The 25,228-nt window shown below is 34.8% G+C and overlaps 2 protein-coding genes across 2 annotated transcripts; both read left to right on the forward strand.

Annotated features, from left to right (window-relative positions):
* The first annotated feature begins 765 nt into the window (after positions 1-765).
* On the forward strand, positions 766-4,878 carry LOC110102824 (urease accessory protein F). The gene is made up of 2 exons (XM_020831306.2): positions 766-903; positions 4,094-4,878. Exon 2 carries the CDS (start codon positions 4,095-4,097, stop codon positions 4,791-4,793), a length of 699 nt encoding a protein of 232 aa, XP_020686965.1. The 5' UTR covers positions 766-903; position 4,094; the 3' UTR covers positions 4,794-4,878.
* A 2,862-nt stretch (positions 4,879-7,740) lies between these two features.
* On the forward strand, positions 7,741-24,143 carry LOC110102823 (CTD small phosphatase-like protein 2). The gene is made up of 6 exons (XM_020831305.2): positions 7,741-7,910; positions 9,587-9,696; positions 16,254-16,350; positions 20,448-20,990; positions 21,794-22,131; positions 23,678-24,143. Exons 1-6 carry the CDS (start codon positions 7,766-7,768, stop codon positions 23,873-23,875), a joined length of 1,431 nt encoding a protein of 476 aa, XP_020686964.1. The 5' UTR covers positions 7,741-7,765; the 3' UTR covers positions 23,876-24,143.
* Positions 24,144-25,228: the final 1,085 nt, after the last annotated feature.

Genomic DNA, 25,228 nt, shown 5'->3' on the forward strand with positions numbered 1-25,228 from the left:
GAGACGCTCAGTTTGACTGTAAGCTCGCTGAAATTGGTGTTCGGATGCTTCCAGATTTAATTTTTGAAAATTTCCAACTCTATTTTTTCTCAAGATTCGTGCTGGATCAAGCATATTTTTTGATAACGTATCACTAACATATATAAATTTTGTATATTTCTTTCAATTACATATTATTATTCTTTTAATTTTATATTAAATTTTCTGGAAATGAAATCCTCCTTACCCTTCAATATGATTGGATCATATATTGACATTAGAAATAATAAAATTTATCTTAAATGATAATTTTTTAAAAATATAATATTATTTAATTTTCTCCCAATATCTTAAATCTCCAAATTATTAATCTGGCCTACAGAGCCATTATTATTTTCTACTTCCCTCCCACAAATTTCAAACAAATTCAGGGCAAATTTGTAACCCGCCAATTCAAACATTTTAATTATAATTATATTATTCTTATTATTATAAACAACCATCTATTTTTTTGCGAAGCTGGAGCGAGGAGCCGGGAGTCAAAGAGACAATCACGCACACGTGGTCCTCGAGATTCGCGTTGATCAATGTGATCCTATTCCCATCGTCGATCCAATTCTCCACGACTTTTAAAGCTCGCGCTGTCTTCATGTCCGATCATCCGGACGTTTCCATAGAAATTCAAAACGAACCCTGTGAGACAATAAATCCGTTTCGTTTATTCATTATTATATTAACCCTTTTTTTCTCTCACTGTCCTCTCTCGCTCTCCCTCATCAAAATCTCGAAGTTCAAAACCCTGGAATCGCAGCTAGAAGAACTCAGCTCGAATCAGCTTGCGCTTGTCACGGGCGGACGATTTGCTCAGAAGGCGCGTTCTCTGGATCGAAGCGTAGCCTTTTTTGGCTTCTGAAATTGTTTATGGTAAGTTTTTTGCTATCGAACTTGTTTTTTTGCTATTTTTGATAAGTACCCTATTGATCTATTCTCGCTGCTCGTGTTGCTAGTTTTTGCGTGTTTTGCAGCCTGGTTTGAGTTTTGTTTGGATGATAGTTGAGTTAAATGGATGACTATTTGAGTTACCTGCTTCTACTTTGATTTATGATTCTTTTTAAGTAGCATTGTGATGCATTTTTTGTAGAGGTTAATCAGGTATTCTGTTTGAGGTGGATATTTTCTGATTAAGGCGAATCGTGAGTAAGTTTTGTGGTATCATTTGTTGGGAAATGGATTGTACATGATGGACTGGTAAGGTGGTTTTAAATTCTAAGATTCATCTTGGTTTAACTGGTGTAATCAAGAGAAGTGGCCTTAGGGTTGTTTGGAACTTCATGCTCCCTAATACTTTGTGAAGCAAGTTATTTCCCAATCAAACTGTTGGCTAGTTATTTATCTTGCATGCAGCGTACTAGTATTTTGTTTTCTGTCTCCAGTATCCGATGATAATCATCATATGACTGTTTTACTTGATGTGTGTTTTCGGGACCATTCTTGGAAGCACTTCATGTATTGAACTGACCAGAACTTGATGTTCTTTGAATATTTACATTGCAAAATTATGAGGAAAGGTTCACTTTGATGTTGTTTTGAAGGGCTGCTCGGTATCCTATTCTTGTGGGATTAATGCAATAGTTTGCTTAACTATTGCTAAGTAGAGTTTAAAGACTTTAAATGTTATTGTTTTGATAAATCCTGTTCTAGTTTTGTTATTCTTAAATCCTACCATTCATAGGGTTAAACTGATCCAAGGATTTCTTCCGCTCATAAACCTTAAATCCCAAAATAAATAGTTATATAGTTGGGGGTTTCAGGATTTAGCTTTGTTTTGCAGTTTTCATTCCAAACAGTTTTGAATTATTTATCCTCTCAAAATTTATTAAATTTGAATTTGCAGATTATTAAATCCTACTTGTAATGAAAGTTCTTTTATGTGTGGCTATAAATTTGTTTTCTATTGGTTTTATTTCTATTGCTCCTAGTGTTCCTCAAGTAAACCTAGCCTGTGGTTTTTGGTAAATTTTATACACTAGAGCATGCTATTTTCTGCTTTTCAAGGCTATTGGGGTTTTGGGGAATAATGTAGTACCACTCTTCAGCCTTATTTGACACTATTCGTGAATTTTAATTGTGTTCTGTTTTGTACTATCTGATGCTCATCACCTACAAGTACCCCCCTCCCAAACAACAAAATGGAACTTTTTTTTTTTGCAAAGTAGATGATGGATAGATCTAACCGGCTAATTTTGTTCTGAACATGTTTGCACTCCAATTTCTGTTTTTGATGACAAATTTCTTGATTCCAATCCTGCTTCCTATGATCATATCACTTTCCTCCTCTAAAGATGGTTCCCACTTCTCTTTTGTAAACTACCATTCTTCCACTGCATGTTGTCTATATTAAAACTTTCCACTTTCATCTTTTTTGTCCGCACTTTTCTTCTTTTCAGCTTCTGTGCGAATAAACAAATTCTAGAACAAAAGTCTATGACAATATTTCTTTTCATTGCTCATATATTATATTATATAATTAATGTATTTTACTTTTTTATTGTATGTCATGTATTTGTATCGTGATTTATGGTTTTTGTGTTTCATTTGTGATTTATGGTTTTTGATTTTCATTTGTAACACTTCACACTGGCCGAAACCCTTACATTTCTGGACCCATGTGGAAGCTACTTGAGAGGTCAATTGGTGAAGCATCAAATTTTTTGATAAAGATATATCGTAAAGCTTTTTATTGGGTTCATGGATTCTAGTTACTATTCTGTGCTTTTCTTATATAATTTTCTGCAGGATAATAAGGTTATTCCTATAGGAGTAGTTTCTTTTACTAAATTGTTTGCTTAATATTGTTGTTTCTACTGATTGCTGTTATTTGTCCACAAAATTTTGGTAGCATCTAACAGTCATATTGTTACTCACTATCTGTAAATTTTGAATAAAATTATAGTTAACTACCTGTACTTCCTCTGTGAAGGCTCTTTTTTTGCTGTCTTATTGTTGTTTTACATGAAATTAAACCACCTTTCTTTTGTAGAGATGGATAAGGTGCTCCATGAGATTGTTTTATTTCTTCATGAAGTTACAGATAACATGCATTAATGAGGCAGTGATTTTCCAGGCACATTTTCGTCACAAATTCAATTTACATTTCAAAAAGTGAAGCAGGATAAACGTTGCGCCAAACAATGCTTTAGTTTTGGCCAGTTTCTCCTAGGAGTATCTTCCTTTTCTAAACTTGAATGTTTTATAAAACTCTTACTGCAATTTTGTTATTGGCATTATCTTGTGAATTTGTGTTCATGTCCTGAAGCATGGCTGTGGTTAAAGTTTTTTTATTTTTATTTTTTATTCATGTCCTTGTTTACATACCCAAACTATTTCGGGTATGATTTGGGGGCAGGATGTAGGTTCTTGACTCTTTTGATTGTAGGCTTTGGATTTATGTTTTGGTCTTGTTATTCCCTGAAGGCAGGTATGATTGTTTGTTAGTATTGGGTTTGTGTGGTGCATAACATGCTATCACTATAATTGAGGATTATGGATTTTGAGGCAATAATGCCAAAGTTTATCGAGCGAGTCGCAAGTTTTACATCACTTTGTATTAGCCTTACTAAAGTGATTATTTTTTTCCAAGTAGAAAATTTTGATTTTAGTTAACCAAGCTTAGATAGTTATTATTGTCACACATGATGGGCATATAAAGGTATAATATGTGACTTGACTTGTTATGTGGCTTGTAAATAAATTGAATGTTGGAAAGTGAATAGAGAAAATTTATATAATTCCTGATTACCAAAGTTTCTTTTATTTCTATCACCATGATGTGCAGATAGGTGCATTTTTTGAGAGAGAGAGGGAGAGGGAGAATGCAGTCCTTCATAGTTATTTTTGGTAGAAAGTTTAGAGATGATGATTTACTTTGCTTCCATTTAATTTTCCCGAGGGCAACACATCTGGAAATTAGCAAGTGTCAAAAAGTTAACTTTGGTAGTTTGCATATTGCTCTATTCATTTTTCGTATCGAAAAAATTATACAAGCCACATGACAAAATCAAGCCATCATGTTATTTGTCTCTAGCCTGATATGCCCATCATGATTGTGTTGTAGGATGTGGAATCAAGACTCAATCAACAATCCCCTTTGGAGCCAATGGCAACTGCTGGACTCTTTCCTTCCCACTGGTGGTTTTGCTCATTCTTATGGCCTTGAGGCTGCCATCCAATCTTGCTTTGTGGTGGGCCCTGAGGATCTTCAGGCCTATACTCTCAGTGTCTTGGACAACACTGGCAGCCTAATTCTTCCATTTGTGTGTGCGGCAACTAAATCCCTGGACTTTGAAACATGGTTGAAGCTTGATAGGCTCCTTGAAGTCACCTTAACCAATGAAATCAGCCGAAAAGCCTCATCGTCACAAGGATCTGCACTCATAAGAGTTGCTGCTTCCGTGTTTCATGAGATTCCATACCTGAAGAAGATTAGAGAGTCAGCCTTGACCTCAAGGTCTGCTTCCTTCCACCATGCAACAGTTTTTGGGCTTGTATGTGGACTACTTGGCTTTGGAAGTGAGTTCTCTCAACGGGCATATATGCACTTGGCCTTGAGGGATGTTCTATCAGCTGCTACAAGGCTAAATCTTATTGGACCAATGGGGGCAGCTGTTCTGCAGCATAGAATGGCTGGGAATGCTGAGTTGTTGTTGAAGAGATGGATGGACCGTCTAGTTGAGGAGGCTTGCCAAACCACTCCTTTACTTGATGCTATCCAGGGATGCCATGGTTACTTGTTTTCAAGGCTGTTCTGCTCTTGAAGTGATTCTTGGGGATGTTTTCTGTTTTCTTTTGAGACTGTTTGTCGCTGTTCCATATTGTGAAATAAATATTTGATCATTGGTATGTTTTAGTTTGTTTTTTACCCTTTAGATGCCGTTCGTAGTCTGTTTTGCACTCATTACATTCGAATTCCTTGTTAGTTAATTATGACATTGATGATTTCCAAGGAAATTAACATCGTGTCCGTGATTAAAACACATTGGTCTTGAATTCACTTAATTTCTCTCATTTCACCGGCCAAGTTTTTTTCTTTCTTATTTGTTTTGGTGCAAGGCCTTCTTATGCTGGGTACATACTTTTTGCATCAAATTATCAAGTCAAATGACCAATGAATAATATGTTATCATTTGTAACATAGTTGGAACATGCTAATAAGAGGTTATCTTTTTGGTCCCTTCGCGTGAATCAATCCCCCTTTAAGGTGTTGGAGTTGCTATTATGGGGGCCACAAGGAGCTAAAAATAGAACCTTGGAGTGTATTTCTTTAGTAGAAATTTTTTGTTCAAGTTTATGGTTTACTTACAAATCTGGACTAATAAATGAATTATCTTAACTTGTAATGTAATCCAATTATTTTGTTGTTTATTATGATTAATCGCCAATCAGATGTTTTTTGTTTCCATTGGATTCTGAATTAAATTAAAAGTTTAAGCTGGTAATATTTAAGGTTTTATAATTTTGACCGATGACTCAACTTTTACCTGTAGGGGCATGCGATAATTTTAGGGTACTAAATCTCGCCATGTCAGTACTCATATTTTTTTTGTCTTTAATCATGCTATCGTATGAAAAAAAAACATTGTTTCAATTTGTAATGCATTATTAGTTTTTGGTTCAGTCCATTAACTATATTAGGTTGTACTTCAAACGGACATTTTTAATTAATTGTGCTTGTGGCATCTGATCCACCAGCCTGTAGTGACCCCAAAATTGTAAGCATACTTCCCCATGGTGCTAGAAAACATTCAATGCACTTGGTTGATAGAACAAAGTATGCTCTGTTAGTTTTGTGTTGAATGTAATTGAGTAGATCAATCTGGTTGTACTGTTGACTCAAACCTCAATTTCATTGGTTGAGCTCACTAGGGGTTGCAAGGGGGGCCTCCCCTGCTTTAGGTTCAATTGCCTTGCACTTGAAAAATATATATTTTTTGCGCACAACCGTACAATCTTGCAGCTCTGTATACTCTAGCGCTGCAGCGTTGTATACTTGTGCTGGTTAGAGACAGATAGCGGCACTCCAAACCTCAACGTTATAGTGCTACCAGTTAATTGGAGATAGAATGTGGAGTGCCACGGCACTCCAAACTCCCAAGTTTCAACATTAAGAGTTAGGATGGGCTGTTTTATTTCTAGTTTTTCATGTCAAACTTGAAGGGTTGTGTCTCTTGTGGTGGTTAATGAGAGCCTCTTTGTCAGGTCTATGTTGAATGTATGGGTGAAGATCAAGTTAATTTATCCTAATTTTCTTAGTGGATTTCTTGATGTGGTCTGGTTCCATGGTATTTTTCTTATTTCAAGTTTTTCAACGTTAGATCCTGATGTTCTTTCTTTTTTGCTGCATTTTCTCTTTCTTTTTTGTTTTTGCTGTGTGATGTTTAACTTCCCAACATGCTCTCTAAGTCCTATGATGTAAGCCATGTAGGTGATAATTATTTGTAAGCCATGCTGCCTTAGTTATGAATTAGCATCCCTGGCAAATGATCAACAATGCCCATCTCGAAAGTGAAGTTTAAAATAGACAATATCTAATGTTAAGTTGGATTCCGTATAATCTTATCTGTAACTTGATTTGTACTTGCAGACATATACTCAGCTTATATTAACCCAATACTCATTTTATTATATTTTACTCAACTTTTGATTAGTTGGTTTTTTCTATTTTCATGATTGTCATGTTTACATGATTGCTATTATTTTGAATTATGCTTTCCATGACATGAACAATTTACATGACTGTTGTTATTGTTGACATTGTCTTTATCAATTGCTTCATTTTCTATTTTGCTGTTAATGAAGTGTTTTGATTTAGCTAGTGTAAAAGCAATTTAGAATCTTTTGCACAAGGTGATGTGTGGCTGTAGCGCTTTTCACAGCTCTCATGAGGACATCATTACTATCTTTAGTTCCTTGGGGAGGGGGTCTCGTTTGTAATATTGTAGGTTGTGGGGACAATCTTCTTGTCTTAGTTTGAGAGATAGGTGCTAATACTTTAGATGGTCAGATGAGTTTGTATTTTGATAATAATTGACATGTATGATATGAAAAGATCATCAATAGTTGGAGTAGCTAGCATATTTTCTTTGAGTCAAGCTGATCAAATGCAGGATAGAGAAAAGTTTTATTGTAAGAAATCTTTAAAATGAAGAGTGATGTCTCTAGGAAATAAAGGAAGTGATGGAGAGCTACAAATCCAATTATTAGAAGCAAGTATGGATGAAGAAGTTGGAATATATTAAATTGTCACCTGGCTTTACAAGCTGGAAACTTAAGCTGCATATTTTTACTTCTTTAGAATAATAAATTTAATTAGAAATTTAAAATTGGAATGAAAATTGAACTTGAAAATTCATTATTTTACTTGATCTAATTTGATGTGATAATTATAGTTCACATTCTCTAAAGGTACTTCTCATAATTAAAATACATTCATAAACATTATTAATATTATTTTAGCACCCAGCATCAATCTGTTGAGCACTTGTGTTGGCGTTAATGTCCAGGACATTAGAAAACCATGTTAGGGATATTATTTTGAGTGAACAGGGTGCTTTTGAAAGCTTTTGATTTGCTAAAACGAATTACGTCTGTTGTTGTTTTTGTTTGATGGGATGTTTTTCTTAGTGACGCGCTAGTTGATCTAATATGTTTTTTTTTTTTTAAATTTCTTTTGCAGATTGCAGCTTCATTTGATGATTGCGAAGTCCAGTGCATTGTTTTTTACTAAATAATGCAGACGAGGAAGAAAATGCTTTCCGGAGATGGTTCTGGGGAGCATTGTAGTGCTAGATTCTGTAGAAGGCCCCAGAAAATGACTGTGATTTCTCAAAGAAAAGTCAGCGATCTTATTTCATCTACAAAGAAAAAGAAACTTGGTTAGCTATCTTCAATTTCCTGTACTTCCTGTTGCATTGACAGCATTGTAATGCATGCAACACTAAATTGACATTGTTCCAGGAAAAAAATCTGCATATTTTGGAGCTCCTATTTGTTTGACTCTATTTACTTGTAACAACCAGTTTTAAACAGTTGATGCTTGCACGACTCATTTTTTGTGGTTAGTCTGGCCCCCAAAACCGAATTGTTTTATTATTAGCTTTTGTCTAACTGGCTTTATTTTTTAAGTCATTTAATCCAACAATGGTCGTCCTTGAGGTTTTGTTGCTTGGTACAGCGAAGCATTTCTCCTGTTTTTATCGTACCTTTAAAAGGTTCAATATGAGATTCCTTGGTTTCATTATTAAACCAATTATTTCCATTCATTGTTGCATGGAATAATGTTAATATAGTGGGGTGGAGTGGATCGTATTGTACTATTTCTCTATTAGTTGACCCTTATCTTTCTAACAAGATAATTTGAGGTACCAAAACTTTATGATCGGATCCAACTATACCTGGTGTTATGGGTTCAGTGGAAACCCAGGTTTGTAGTCTTAACTTCACTTCTTGATTCAAATCTTAATGGTTTGCTATAGATTTGGTACTTTTGTGCGATTGTTGTATCTGCTGTGTTCATTTTTGTTTAAGTTTGGCATTATGTAAAGTACTATTCAAATATTTTAGATATTAAAAATTCTGAGTTTTTAAGATATTTCCTGAGATAGATTTGGAAGAGAAAAATAACATTTATAAAAGTAATGCAAGTTAAGAAATTATAGCTAGGTTAAATGTTGGGTTGATATACTAATTAAATATGGTGTGGTGCATCTAAATTTAATGTACATAATGAATTAACAACAAAAATTTTAAAGAGTTTCTATCGAAGCAAAAATCGCTTTGTTAAACTGTAAAAATATCTCAGCTTTGAACATCATCTTTTTTCTTATTTTCCCCCTTGTTTTTGGGTGTCAATATTCTCTATGCCATTCAGTGACCTAAGAAGCAAACGAATTGTGAAATGCCAAGAGGGGCGTGGCTTAACATAGAAGGTGGTGTTTGATTCCTTTCAAATGCATCTGGGTAACCTAAATCTTTTCCACGCCACCCATTCAACACCAAGCCTTGAGTACTTTGAATCGCATCTTCATGCTTAATATAATTCCTCAAGTATGCAGCCAATACAGGCTCAAACAATTGACTGATAACAACCTGTCATGATGAAATGATCATTTCATTCAGTTTCTGCTGAAAGTGGAACACACTGAATGAAAATAAAAGCAAAAATACTACCAAAATAAGTCCCAAAATTCTCAAGTTGGACTGGTTTTGACTGATTTAAAAACATTTATTGGGTTAATTGCACCTTTTTTACCTGTCATAATGGATGACTGATACTATTAAATGTATGTCTATACGCATGGTTCTTAATTTAGGCTCTATTGTCCTTCTTTCTGTCATTCTACAAACATTTTGTATGTCTTTCGGAATTGAAATTTGCTTTTGTTTAATATGCAATTGTGTATTTTGTATTATATGTTATTATGAAAAAAATTCTAAAAATCTTTGATATGGATATTGTCACATGTTGTGGTTTATAGTTAAAACATGTTTGCTGCGGCTTAGCAAATAACTTAAAAATATGTATTGACTTTCCTAACCCGTATTCTTGTAGATGAAATTCATTCAATGAGTGATCCCGAACTACGGAGGAATTTGGGTGCTGCTGGGGATTTCTTAAAGGATGAGGCTGATGGTATTTCCATGGCTTCTGTGGAACATATGGTGACCAATTTCTTTTCTTTTTTATTCTTATGATCATCAATAACTTTATGGCTTATTCTTTCATTTTAAGCTTAGTGTTGTTCCTTTGTGGGGTAAATTTTTTGACTTTTCAATGATGGTTAGAAGTTTTGGTGGTTTCGGTGATTTTAGATAAAATTTGGCTGATATTAATCAAAAACTTATTATTTATTTAGAATTTTTTGGTGTTTTTGATAGATTTGATGAAGCTTAAGAGTTTCCGTGAAATTTAGGACTGGACTTAGGGAGTTGACCTTGGAAGTCTTATATTCTGCTTGAAACTTCTTAAAACTTTTGACATGTTATAAAGAATTACTGGAGGCCCCACCAAATTACCCTTAATTATAATCCTCTTTGTTTCATATCTTAAAATATTAGATAATAAAAAATAATAAAAACTAAAAATCTAAAATTGAATACCCGAAACTGCTGAAACTACTGAACTGAATCTTTAAGATAGGACTGAAACAAAAACTGAAACCGAGTTTTAAAACCATGTTTTGAAATTTTATTGCTAGATAATTCTTTTTTATTGGATTCTAAATTTTAAAACCAGATTTCTTGTCTCGCATTCTTTTAACTGGTTTTGACTTTGCTTGGCAAATTGCTACGATTCAACATTTGATAATCAAAGTTGTTCTGCATTTTTGGGCGAAATATTCTCCCTATTATTGCTGACTATGGTATGCACCATTTCTGATTTAACATCATGTGAAGATCATTCTTCAAAATAGACCTTTTGTTACATCTATTTGTCTCTTTGGTTCAGTAGAATTGGTTCTAGTTGTTTTATTTATCTAAGTATTAGCATGCTGGAGGTCACATATATCTTCATGGTTGAAGTGCACTACAATAGCAACAAGCTTGCAGTTTTTCTGAGAGCTATTTGGTTCTTTGGTTAGATAAGATTGTTTCTAGTTGCTATATATGTCTGAGTATTTGCATGCTGGAAATCAAATGTTTTGTCATGGTTGAAGGGCCACTACAATAGCAGCAAGTCTGGAGTATTCATTTTAAGTGACTACATGATTTATTTTTGCTCTTTTATCTTATTGAAGAGTTAATATTACAGTGATTTGAATTTTGTTAGAGGTGTATATTAGTTGAGTCAAGTCGAGACCAAGCCATAATGAGATCGAGTTTGGCTTGTGAAAGTTTGTGTTTGCTGAAACTTGAGATCGATCTTGACTTGAGTTCAAAGCTTGAGCTCAAACTTGGCTTGCATGTGTTATGGTTGGCTCGAGCTCAACTTTTTTAACTCAAACTTGATTGCAATTCTCAAACTTTACTTGTTTTTAGGCTCATTTAGAACCTATGTTTTATGAAATTTGCAATGTAGTTTATAAACATTTTTTCCCAATTAACATATAATTTTGCATCTCATTGAACTTTACTTTTTCAACAATTAGCAAACATTATATAGAATATTGAAACAGTTTAAAATTAATTGGCATTAAAAACTAATTTCAGCTTGAGATTGATAAAGATAAACAAACCAGTTTAAGTGTGAGCTTGAACTCGTGCTTATGATTGGGCAAGCTCAACTCTGAGCTTGTCATCAAGTCTAGTTTGAACAGGGTCTCGAGTTGGCTTGGCTTATTTACACCTATGGGTGTAACTGAGTCAAGTTGACTCGTGAGCCAAGTTTGATAAACTAACAGGCCAAGTTTGGGCAAGCTTTGACTTGACTCGTCAATTTTTGAGCTGCCTAGTAAAAAAATAATTAATATTGAATACTCTTAAAATATATAAAAATTCAATCAGTTTTGTTATCCTTTTTATCATGTTCATTCTTTTAACAATGATTCACTCATGTTGACCTATAACCCACGACTAGATTGATTCCCTCTACTCACGATCTCTTTACGAACTGTCTATCACGTAACTCTTTCTCAGGATGCCATACATGCACGCGGAAGCCTAGCCTTCTTCCGATCCCTATCCCGCTTCGACCCCACACGTTGAGATGTCGCATTCGCTACACTCCAGTTGCCTGTTCCCGCTCAAGTGCTTCAGCCCGTCCCGACCTCCCTCTCACTCGATTTCTCTGTGTGAGGCAAACTTGTACACTTCCGACTCCCTGTCTAATGCTCTTCAACCCGCTCCAACCAACCCATTCAGTCGCCAGACTTGATTCCACCCTGTAGTTTAGCTGAAGGTGATCCCAACCCTTGCCTTCTCTGTTCATTCACACGTCTCCAACCCTCGGCGATCCAATTTCAATTGATCATAAAATCTCCAACCTTCGGCAGTGGGATTTTAAACAAGTGTTAAATACCTCGCGTCATCGATCTTGGATCCGTCCGGGATGATTTTAAAACTTGATGATCTCTCGCCGCTGATCTTTGATATGGGCGGAAAGAACCAAAGGCAATGGCCTCCCAATCTGCCCTCGTGGGGAGGGTGATGAGGACATCGACAGACGCTACCAACATGTTTATCGCCGACAAAACCGCAGATCGACGGCCACGATTCAGCGCCTCTACTTCTAGATGTCATTTTGTATTTTATTATTATTATTGTCTTGTTTTACTGTTTTCCCATTTTACCCCTGTGGGGAGTTATGTCTTATTGTAGCCCAAGGGGCATTTGAGTACTTTTATTTCTTTTTATTTGAAGACCTATTTATAGGGGTCTCATGCTTTGTAATAGATTAATGAATGTTTGAATGAAATTATGTTATTTGTCTTCTTCTTCTTCTTGCATGAGGGCTAGGGAAGGGAGATAGCTCAGGAGGAGCAAACCGCAATACCCACCAATCGTTGGAAGAGTCCTCGATTCGTGATTTCTTTTTCTATCATCTCAATTTTATTTGCATCCATATTGTTTTCTCCCCGCCACCACCCGCTGAAATTCTCCTAAGCCTTGTGCCGCCACCTCCATTGGACATCCACTGCCGGCCACATCCTCGGCTCCGACCGACCACCCCACTGGCGACCCCCACCTTAACCGTCCACCCCATCTCAATGCTATCTTGAATTTTGAAATTTTGAAATCTTTCCTAATTTGGAATCCCAAATTTGGAAAGTTTTTCATGACAAAATTCCAATTTCAATTTAATTTAAATTGAGATCTTGAATGAGTCGCCACATCACCATCCTAAATTAGAAAATTCTCCCCTCAATTTTCCCCTCCTCTTCCAAGCATGCCGCCGGCCTCCTCATGGAGAATTCCCCATTAAATGCGACATTAATGCCTTGACCGTTTTGGACTCCTAATTTGAACTCAATATTTTTCCCTCCCACTTTACTTTAAACTGAAATTACAATCAGTTTTAATTTGGCTAACCCTAATTTCTCCCTAAGCATGCCGCCGGCCACCTTTTAATGAGCCCCTTTAATGGCTCATTAAATCCCCTCTTAACTCCATCCTAATTTGAATTCTCTTTTCAAAATTTTCCCTCCAATCTTACTAAAATCTGAGAATTAACTTCAGATTTTAGTAAATTGCTTGCCACCTCACCCCACCTAACCTCTCTCACGCCTTGCACCCGCCTCCCCTCTCTTCCACCTTGGCCGACTCTCTCCCTCCTTGGAAATCCCGCCAGCCACTCCCCCTTTTCCTTGAAGAATCCTCCACGCCAAGCATGTATGGCGGATCCGGAGTTTGAGTGGGGGCTAGTATTCAACGCCGACGGAAGTATCAACGTCCTACGGTCGCCGTGCTTCGACGTAGGATTCGAAGACGAAACCACCGTGGAAGAGTACTTGGAGAGAGTCGTGCCAATCCTTGCAAGCATCTACGACCGACAACTTTCAAAGCACACTTGGAGCATCGACGGTCACCTACGACATCCATCCCCACCGACTACTTTTCCTCCGACGAGGTTCTTTGGCGCCCTTTCTCTAGTGGTAACTTCCTTCATCGCTTGGATCTTCTATCTCCGCCAAAAGTCCACCAATCTTTGAGTGATACGGCCCCAAGGTGAAATTCTCGTTGTTAAACGTTGGGTTTTGTTATTGTACTTTGCATATGAAATTCACCTAGAACTTTGAATGAACTATTTTGGTTAATCTCAAGTGCATCTCTTTGGCCTAAGCAAGTCAACATTTTAAATTCATAACTCTAATTTTTATGTGCTAGTTTTAAATTCGTAAGAAGCAATACTTTAATCGTTTCTTTTAAATTTTAAACAAACTCCTCGTAGTTTCACATCAGAGGGGATGTCGGGAGACTGCCAAAATTTGGAACAAAGAAAGACCCACATAGTTAATTTATAATAATGCTTTAATGCTTGTCATGAGTTTTAACTAGACTTAATTTACAATGGGGTTTTTCGGGCTATTCATCATGGTTGGTTAAGAAAGTTTAAAATTATTCATTCTTCCCATAAAAGTTAATCTAAACTATGGTTTGATCAGCCAAACAACTTAAAATACTATTGTGTTGAGTTCACAGTACAATTCTCTGGGATGGAAACTTATTTCATATAAAGAAGAAACCAAGTAAGCATCCGATATAAATGGTCATACCTCAACAATATCTACAACATATAATGATAGAGTAGATATTGGATCCGATCTTCTTAAAATGGTTTTCTCATAGTCCTCTGGGCAATTGAGATGAGTGGTGAAAAGCAGAATGAGAGGTTGCTTACCCATGCAACAAAGTTATACTTGGTATGGTTCTAGTAAGGGTGATAATGAAGACTAATCGGCTATTGATGCTTATGTTTTCCAGTCTAATAACGCTCCTCTTTGGGCTGCTTCAAGATCGATAGCTTTGAAAGTTGTGAGAGGTTCCTTAATTGAGAAAGTCCATCAATAGTTAAATTCGTGGATATATCTTGTCACAAGAATATACAATGATAAGGAAAGTGTTGAGTTTGAGTTTACTATTGGTCCAACACCAATTGATGATGGTATGGAAAGAAAATTGTCAATCAGTAGACAGCCCAAATGGATACAAATAAGACATTTTATAAATGCTTCAATGAAAGAGATTTCCTTAAACAGGTCTGGGATTATAGAGTGAATTGGGATCTTAAGGTGATTTAATCAATCTGAGGAAATTATTATCTGCCTAACTTGGAAATGTATATGGTAAACAGAAAGTATGAGATCTCTTTACTTGTAAATAATGCTTTTGAAGGCTCTAGCATTCAAAATGGTCGATCAAAGATCGTGATTCAAAGGTGCTTATTTGTGATTATGGTAGAGGTGTTAGAAAGGCCCTTGATGAAGAAGTTTGTGTGGACGATGAATGGAAGGACTTATGGCAAAAGGAAAATACTACATGAACGTAAACCAAATAGTGAGAATACTTCATGGATTTGCAAAAAGTATTCAAGTACATCTACAATAGCTCCAATTTATTGCCAAAAATACACCCTCATGTGCTTTGACTGTTACTTTGAACTCCAAATTCAAATGTCAGAGAATGCTACACCGGTCAAATATTCAAATTTCATTATTCTCCTTGAAAGGACTAGAGTCGATCCAATTTGGATAAAGAAGCAAATACCTAATCATAAATCAATTATTATATTCCCTGATGATGATCTTGTTGAAAGGGAATCTTAATTGGAGGGGATCCTATTTTCAAAATAATTGAACCCTAGTGTAAAATGAAAAAAATTAAAGTGGCCATAACGTCAAACCGATGATGGTCGTTTTGATTTTAAATCTCAATCGGATGGGTCTATGTTTAAATTCTATTAAATTTTCATAACCTAAAATTAATCTAAATTCTAAACATATAAATGAAAATTTTATTTGAAAACTTAAAACTAAAGCCATCCACCATATGTAATCATTTTTTGAGGGTGATAAATTTGTAATTAATCCAAACAAAGAGCGAATTTTGTGTCGGGTGCATCACTAAGATTCTTTCTTAAATAGTCTCTTGTCAGCAGGGACGTGACTTACGCCCACTGATTGGGCGGTTTTGCTGCAAAATGATATCACTATACGTTGGATACTTAGTGCCTATTTAATGATTAGCCTTAATCCAAAGTTCTCTCCTTTTATCAGGAGAGATAATTAACTATAAGAGCTTTGCGCCTATAGGAAAATAGAACTGAGATCATAAAGTCCTCGATTGATGGTGAAATCTCTAGGTAGTTTCTTATCTAAAACCTAATCTACCTTCTAAACATTTACCCGGAACTTAAATCCTTTAAAACTCTCCCTATCCACAAACAGAAGAGCGGCGCGGAGAGGTCGAGGCGCAAATTTTCAGTGCCCACAACTCAAGCTGTAAGTGACTTGAGATCGGGTTCAACTCGATCACACTTCTACTTACACTGCTAAATGCGGCATGTATGAGAAACCTTCATTTTCTAAATGAAAAGAGTTTTGCATACTTTTTTTAAGCTTGTGAGTAATTTCTAATCCAAAACGGAAATTTTAGCATAAGATGACTGCTGGTTGGTGGAAAAAAAGTCTAAATTAATGTGTTGCAATTATGATGACACTCTTATTGATCGTCATCCTGCCTTGCTCTGATTGTTCTGTGTTTTTAAACCACGTGCTTATATTTACTGTTTCACTTTCTTCTTCATCTTGTTAACTAAATTTTTATATGTTTTGCTATTTCAGAGTTATGATGAGAGGATTTCCCAGGAAATTCAAGACACAATATTTTCTCCTTCATTCTTTCATTCTAAACTTGCTAGTGGAAATATTCCCAGCAAAGGTAGTCGTACTTTCTTTCCTCATATCTGAGTATCTTGTTTATTTTTTCATTGTTTATTGGCAAGTTTAAACAATTTCTATTTATTTCTTGCTCTCATATATGCTTCTTGGTGGTACATTCAGCGTTTATGAAACTGTAATATGCAAGTAATCTCATTTCAGTTGCTATTAACCATATACTAGTCAAAATGGTTTGTGCTTCATATTAGGATTATGATGGTGGCCTTTTCTAGATAGGTTAATTTATTGTTTTTCAATAGAGAACGCACTTCTAGTTATTCCATATTGCTTCCTTAAATAGCAATAGTTCTAAGCATTGGCTTAATTATTGTGAAAAAGGTTCAGTTGCATGTAAGTTTAAAAGCAACTTTTTTGGGACTATGGTTTAGGGCATGTTTGAACTATTTGTGGTGGTTTGTGAAATTAATTGTGGGAAATGTAAATTTTTTTTAAAGTTATTGGGTGTATTATAGCTTTTTTCCTCCTAAGATATCGAATAATATTTTCTTTAATTACCATACTATTAGAGGTGTCAATTTCGGGTCACGAGTCGGGTTCAGGTCGAACTCGAAAATGACCCGGTATTGTTTGACCCGACCCGACTCTGACCCGCCAAGTTGTTGTTCGACTTCGCTTCACTATTCCGCCTGTTAGCATTGTTCGCTCCTTTCGGTTGGATTGGAAGTAACGAGGGGAGCTCACAGTCGCTCACTATGAAGGTGTCGCCGCTCCTTTGTTGCTGTTTGACTTCGCTCCTTGCCTCGACGTCGTTCCCTTCCACTTTTCCAGTCGGAATTGGAAGTTATAACTGAGCAAAAGAGGGGAGCTCACAGCCGCTCACTGTGATGGAGTCGCCGGTCCTTCGTTGCTATTCAACTTCGCTCCTTGCCTCGACGACGTTCCCTTCCACTTTTCCAGTCGGAATTGGAAGTTAGAACGGAGCAAAGAGGGGAGCTCACAGCCGCTCACTGTGAAGGAGTCGCTGCTCCTTCATTGTTGTTCGGCACTATAGTAGATCTAGATTTGAAAAATTTCTCACCATTGGAATTTCTGAATAATAACGATAAAATTGTAATAAAATAAAAGTGTGATATTAGTAGGTAAAATAAAGCTTTCCCAAATGCATCTTAAAATGGCTTCTAACAAAAGCATTTTCGTTGAATTAGTTTTGTTTTATAAAAAAAAGTAAATTATTATTTTAATTAGGGTTAAACCATGCATAATCAATATTTCAGATGCATCCCATGTAATATTAAACAAAAGGGGTTGCTAATGTAGTTTTAGGGAATGATTTGGATTAGTATGCGATTTGATATCTAATGATAAGGGAGTCAATTGTGATTTTATAAAATATGGTGGATATAGGTGTGATATTGTTTATTTTTAGGGAGTTAAGTATTATAAATCCTTTAATTAATTTAATATTTTTAAAATTAGTTCATCGTATTATAATGATAATATGTTTTTAATACTATTTATTTTAGTCATTCTGTGACTCATATACATATCAATAATTTTCTTCCAAATAACTATAATTCTTACAACGTTGTAGAACGATATTACCAAACAAAGTGTACTCCACCGTTTGACATCACAACACCTAAAACCAAAACAATGTTGAAGGAACTCCTTTTTCTCTCTTCACATTGTTGGATGTGATATTAAACCACACACACACACTCTCTATATATTCTTATTTTTTATTATGTGTATGTATTTATATATGGATGGATGGATCGAGATTGTAGTTTTTGTCCCTATATTTAAATAGGGAGTTTACTATCTATTTATATGGAAATGCTCCTTCTTCATATGATTTATGTTGTGGGAAAATTGATGTCTTGTAATGCCCTTCATGGGAAGTAATGGCACAAAAGGTGTTAGCTATTGTCACGACCCAGCCCGGCTAGTCTGAATTAGCTGGGCGGGAACAGACATTCGCACGGAGAACACTTATAACTTTCATATCATAAAAAAATTATTTCACAAATGACATAAACATAAATATCATCCAAGAATAATGTAAGAAAGACTCACTAAACATCCAAACTGAAATATCCCAAATACATTAAAACATAAATTCACTAAAACATAAATTGAAAACATCACAATAGTACATAATACATCAACTGACACATTACATAACATTCATATAAAAACCTGTCATCCTGGAATCCTCTACGACGGTCAGTAAACTATCGTTCTGCCATCACTCTATAGCAGATTCCTTGAAAAGCATTCCCAAAAATAGGGTGAGCTAACGCTCAACATGTAACATGTATTTATCATAATTCATGAAATAAATAAATACAGGACGTTAAGCATGAAATTAAAATAAATAAAAGATCATATTAGACATTTCATAGGCACATGCTATATAAAATTTTCATAATCAGTTTTCTTGAATTTTTTCTTTAAATGTTTTTTTTTTCATAAAATTTTCCTTTCTTTATAGTCTTTTATTAAATACATAAAATACATAATCATAATATAAAACACCCGTCCCGTAAGTACTAGAGTTTTGTACTGATCAGGTACACCGTCAAGTTTTGGCTAATCCTTTACCATTTAGCTCCGAAAAACCCTTTTACCATTGACTCCATAGAGCCCCTTTACCATTGACTCCGAAGAGTCCCTTTACCATTTGGTATTCCGGATTATCATGCACATGCAAATCATAATATATATCATAGGGCTTAAGTTAATCAAAGATTCATATAAATTTGCCTAAATTATTTCAGTTAAAGAAATTTCTGCCCATTTAATCTGTCGTCGGAGCCGTACCCCAAGTTCTATGTCGCCTTCCTCTCTCCTTCTCCTGCTCTCCCTTCGGTTTGGTCGAACAAAACTGAGCGGAAGAAAATGAAGGGATCGAATTTAAGGCTTCAGTTGATTAGGGAGAGGGCTAAATGTCCTAATTTCCCTCACTTGAATTATCTCTGCTTTAATAGTTATTAAGGATAGTTTAGGTATATTAAAACTTCTAAAATTTTTAACTTTCAATTTAAGCGAAATTCAATATAGGTTCTTTATATTAATTTGTTCAAAATTTTGTGTAGAAATTTATAAAATCAAATTCGTCGAAATCCGAAAACTTTGAAATTTCACTTAAATTTCGTCGTGATGCATCTAGATGCGTGCAACGCTTACGATCATCGATTTCGGGTTTTACAGCTATGCTGCACTTCCAGCAAAGGTGTTATAGCATTTGAACCTTTTTGTTTTTTTGTTTACAATAATCGGTTGTTGTTTTTTGTCCTTATAGCTTCATCAGCACACAAATGAATGAGATATAATTGCTTGTTCCAATATGTAGCAATGATATAAAAGAACTACTGGCTAGGTGGAGATTTCACTATGTTGAATAACTGGTGTATGGTAAGAGTGGCGACTCACACACAACATAGGCGCAATATTTTAATCACATGTATACAAATATATGTAAAAGAATAAAGCTTCATACAACATAATTGCAAATTTCTATCGGCCCAATCCCTTTACCACAACCATGGGTCCCCCATAAAATTCTCATAATTAAATTGCACCATATATCTCACGTCACCAGCTTTTTGGCCCAAACTCAATAAAATTCCCATCACAAATCCTAACACAATATGCATCATATCTTGAGAGTTTGGCTTTTGCTGTTTCACATTTATGTCATAATTTCAATACCATACTTGTTTTTACGTCCCCTTCTTTTCCGTATCACCCCTTTGTTCTTTTGATTGGGTTCTTTTGATTAACTTTTCTTGTATTTTTAGTAGTTCTAGCACGGGCAACAAAGGAGTCCATCTTAGCATATAATATCATCTTCTACGCTTTTCATTTTTAAGTTTTATTTTTTATTCCTTTTCCTTTTTCGATTACAATTCTGTGGCTATTTTCATTGTTTATTTTTTTTGTTTGCTATTTGTTGCAAAATACTTATGTGCTGGTGGACTGTGCATTCTTAACTTTCAGCTTTATTCTATCTTTTCTTTTATTTCATGAAACTTCCTGGCTTTTCTCTATCTTCACTCATTGTTTTCTGTGGTAGTATTGCACTCATTATTACACCCTTGTTTTTTACTCATCTAAATATGCATGTTTTTACAGTTGATTTTACTGCTGCTTTCACCAAGAAGGAGCTGGCAGTTCATCGTGATCTCAGCATTACTGATTTAAGAACTGGCGAATTAGATTCTTATGACAAATCAGGATATGAAAATTTTACTGAAGATAAAAGGGATGTTGAGATGATGGAGACAGATAAGGAGAATGTTGAGTTAGTTGTAAATTCATCAAATAACATTGATGTGAATAAAAAAAATGGTCATATGCTCCACGTTGAATCTCATCCTGTAAAGACATTGTCTGAGGATGAATTTAGCAGTGTAAGGGATCTATCACCTGAAGTTTCTGCAATATATATTGCAATGCAGCATTCCAAATTAGAATGTGTTGATGAAAAAAGTCAAGATTCAATTTCTGAGGAAGTTTGTGTGGAACCTGATGATGATGAGTTTGATGATTTTGATCCATATTTATTCATCAAGGATTTGCCAGACTTATCAGTGGTTGTGCCTAAATTTCGGTCTATGCTTCTCCCAAAGCAAACACGGAGTTGTCCTTCAACTACCCTTGTTCTAGATTTGGATGGTACTACACCGAGCTTATGATCTTGTTTATTACTGTGAACGAGCTTCCTTTAATAATTCCTTTGTGATGATGGTCTGATGGATTTCTTATTTCATGTTTTTTTAATGAAAATTTATTTATTATCTCTTATGTATTACCTATAAAAGCTTTTGTTTACACCGCGCATCATGCCACTTATAAAAACACAAAGTGCTTTGGGCTATGATTGATGCATTGCTTTGAGTGTATTTACCATCTAGGTTAGTATAGCAGTGCTGACCTTTTTACATTTTTTTAAAAGTATCAATCTTGGTAGACTGTCTTGTCTTTTAAAATGATGGAAATGGTCAATATCTGTTATTATTTTTATATTTAGTGAGTCAAATGTTGTCATGCAACTGCTTCTTAAAGGGCTTGCTATGTAAAACTAGGAGACAATTATCTAGAATGTCTCTTTATGAACTTCAGATTAATTGTTTTTATTTATTTACTCAGACTTGTTATAACGGACTTACTGATTACCACATATTTACTAAGGTTGCAAGTTTTGCCATCTTTCTGAGGTGAGTTGAATCTTTTTAATCTATTTGGAAAGAAAATCAAAGGGTCATACAGCACATTAGATGCTACTTATTTGAAGACATGTAGTGTTATTATAGCTTTTGGTTGTATTCATTGTCTTGTTGCCCTTGCCCTGTATCTTATATTGCAATTCTTTTATTTTTTGCACATTTTTCCCGTTTCTGATCTTGCCATTCTTTTATTTTTTGTACAATAATTTATAATTTTGTTAATATATTAGTTTGTTCAATGTTAAATTCCAGAAACTTTAGTGCATTCCACACTTGAGCCGTGCAAAGATGCAGATTTTGCATTCCCTGTTAACTTTAATCTTAAAGAGCACACAATTTATGTGCGGTGTCGCCCATTTCTGAAGAACTTTTTGGAGAGAGTTGCCGCCTTATTCGAGACGATCATATTTACAGCCAGCCAAAGTATATATGCTGAACAACTTCTCAACATGATTGATCCAAAAAGGAAGCTGTTCCGCCACCGAGTTTTTCGTGAATCGTGTGTTTACGTGGAGGGAAATTATTTGAAGGATCTCTCTGTTCTTGGACGTGATCTGGCACAAGTTATTATCATTGATAACTCTCCTCAGGTACTTAACAAATTTGTTTAACTAAATGTTTTCTTCGTTATTAATTGTTTTGTTGTGCTGTAGTTAAGTTCAGATGCCAGCAATGACATATTAATTGTCGTGTAGTGCTGTAGTTAAGGTCAGATACCAGCAATGACAGAGAATTACTAGAAAAAATAAAAATAGGATTTTTACATGCATAAAAATCTTATTTATGTATTTAGCATCTAAAACTTTCTATTCACTCAACTACTACCATGACCCGATCCAAGATCTTGATATACCAAGTCAGAAATAGATGATCGGTCAAAAATGTAAATGCTTTTTTTTTAGATGTTCTTATCTTCCAGTCACTCAGTTTTCAGCAGCTGCCACCTATGCACACACCTGCCTCTTTGCATTGTAGGCTTGTGTGTGACAGGAAGTTAATTGGGAGTGGGAGGAAGGCCATATGTTTGATGTTATTTAAGAACTGAGAGTCATGTGAGTAAATATTACAATTTATTTATCATATGTAGATATGATAGTTTTAAGTTTTATATATGTACATCCTCCACAAAAATATTGAATATTGGCCTCTACTACAGTCTTGTTGTCAAAATGGAGAAAATACATAGATATACGGTGAATGTATTGAAGCATGTAGGTTCCATCTAATAGTGATGAAATGATAAAATATCGAATAATGGATGTCAAAAACAAGTTAAAAAGCAACATACGTTTTTTCCAGTATAGGAATCATTATCCGCTAAATTCGACACAGGAAGTTAATTGGGAGTGCGAGGAGGGCCATATGTTTGATGTTATTTAAGAACTGAGAGTAATGTGAGTAAATATTACAATTTATTTATCATATGTAGATATGATAGTTTTAAGTTTTATATATGTACATCCTCCACAAAAATATTGAATATTGGCCTCTACTACAGTCTTGTTGTCAAAATGGAGAAAATACATAGATATACGGTGAATGTATTGAAGCATGTAGGTTCCATCTAATAGTGATGAAATGATAAAATATCGAATAATGGATGTCAAAAACAAGTTAAAAATCAACATACGTTTTTTCCAGTATAGGAATCATTATCTGCTAAAGTCGACAATTTCAAAGATCTATGAAATAGTTGTTTGGATTGACTTTTGTATTATCATCGTCTTAGTTGGGTCAACTTTTTTGCTGCTTCTTAAAGCAGCTTTCTAGTAAAAAGGAAAATTTTTGTACTAAAAAATTGCTTTGAGAAGTAATAAGAAAGCCGTCCCAAATGAAGCCTTAATTTTAAGGAGTTTCTTTTTCCATTGAAATATACAACATGGTTTCCCTCTCTTCTTCATAATAAAAAAGATAAAAACTTAGATCATGTCTCATTTGGTTGCTTGTAAATTGAAAACATATTTGATTTTGAGAAAATTGAAATCATCACTTCTGATGGCCAGCATTCAATCAAATAATAAATTTAACATATTTAACCGTTCTTTTGAAACCCAAGGCGTAGCAACCAAATGAGCCCTTATTGTTGATTTTAAATGTTATATGATAATTTTTCTACAATATATCCAAAAATTTCAGGCATTTGGCTTCCAGTTAGACAACGGTATCCCTATTGAGAGCTGGTTTGATGACCGTTCTGATCGTGAACTGCTCGCTCTGCTCCCATTCTTAGAGAGCTTAGTCGGGGTTGAAGATGTCCGGCCGTTCATAGCGAAAAGATTCAATCTTCGTCAAAAGGTTGAAGCTGCTTCTCTTGCTCTTGATTTCAGAAGGTAAAGAAGGTTCGATGAACAGTTTTGGGAACCTCTACTTGGGTTATTTGTATTACTACCTGTAAGTTTGTAGAATTTACCTTTGGCAGCATAGTTTGGTTTTATCCCCTGAACTTCCAATTTTCTTGCGGAAGATATAAAAAGATTTGTCGAGTCTTCTTATTGTGTGGTTTGCAAATGCTTTGTATTTATTTATTTTTATTGTCTTTGATATCAAATTAGGAGGAATGGTTGGATTGTTTTCATATACTTGTGAAGTTTTGAGTCTGCAATAGCCTATGTTTGCATGTTTTTTATTTATGATAGGGGCTGCTTGGTTGAATGTTTTTGGGTGTAGACTTCTGATCTGAAGATAAAAAATTTATAGTAAAATTGTAATGATCTGAAGATTGTATTTTTGATCATTTTTTGTGCATTTCAAAATTATCTGATTCAATCATTTTTTAAATAAGATGTTAGTGAGACCTTCAATGCATAGTATTAAGTTAAGCAGAATGTTGGCTATTTAAAGAGAAGCATAGTATTAAGTTAAGTGTTGTTGAGATAAGGATGATCAGATGAATTAGTGACTTTACTTTTAGAGAGAGGATACAAAATTGGCTTATTCTTGAAAATGTTGGAATAGCTCCAGCAAAAGATGAGATTAGAGTCTCCTTGTCGCATAAAATGGCGGCCTTTTGATGACCTGGTTAAGAAACCAGATGTATTATATTTGATTTATGTAAAGGTAGAGGTAGACCTAAAACAACTCCGTTAGATAATATCATAAATGATTTTATTAGATTTATATGAGAATTTGATTTTTAATGTGATAATGGAGAAAAATGATTCATGCAGCCAACCCAATATAGGGGAATAAAGGCTATTTTTCACTTGAAGAAAATAAGGGGAAGCTTTCCATAAGTGTTTTTTTTTATTAAATTTGTGGATTAAATCTTAGAGAATTATGTATTTTTTTTTTGTGATTTTAAAGTAATAAAGGTTTTTATTTTGAAATATATGATACAATAGACAAATTTGAAAATGTTTATATAGAATTGAGGGAATAAATATTATACGTAAAAGTAACGATCTGTTGCATTTTAAAGGAAAGTTTTATAGAAATTGAGTCCTGGCTGAGTTTTTTTCGGCCACTTTACTGATATTTCTGGATGGTGAAAGTATGATATATCAGGAATAGTAAAATGGTTGAAACAATAATATAGCGAGGATCCTACCGAGCTTAGTGGGTTGGTGGGTGGGCATAGTTGGAAACTGTGAATCTATGTTGAATCTTCTCTCATATGGTGCGACTCCTTAAGTGGGGTTCTACAATTGTGAGGTTAGTTGTTGGTAGGCTCCCCGATAGATTAGTTAT

The sequence above is a fragment of the Dendrobium catenatum genome, unplaced genomic scaffold (genome assembly GCF_001605985.2).
Source record: "Dendrobium catenatum unplaced genomic scaffold, ASM160598v2 fragScaff_scaffold_334, whole genome shotgun sequence".
NCBI classification, from domain to species: Eukaryota; Viridiplantae; Streptophyta; class Magnoliopsida; order Asparagales; family Orchidaceae; genus Dendrobium; species Dendrobium catenatum.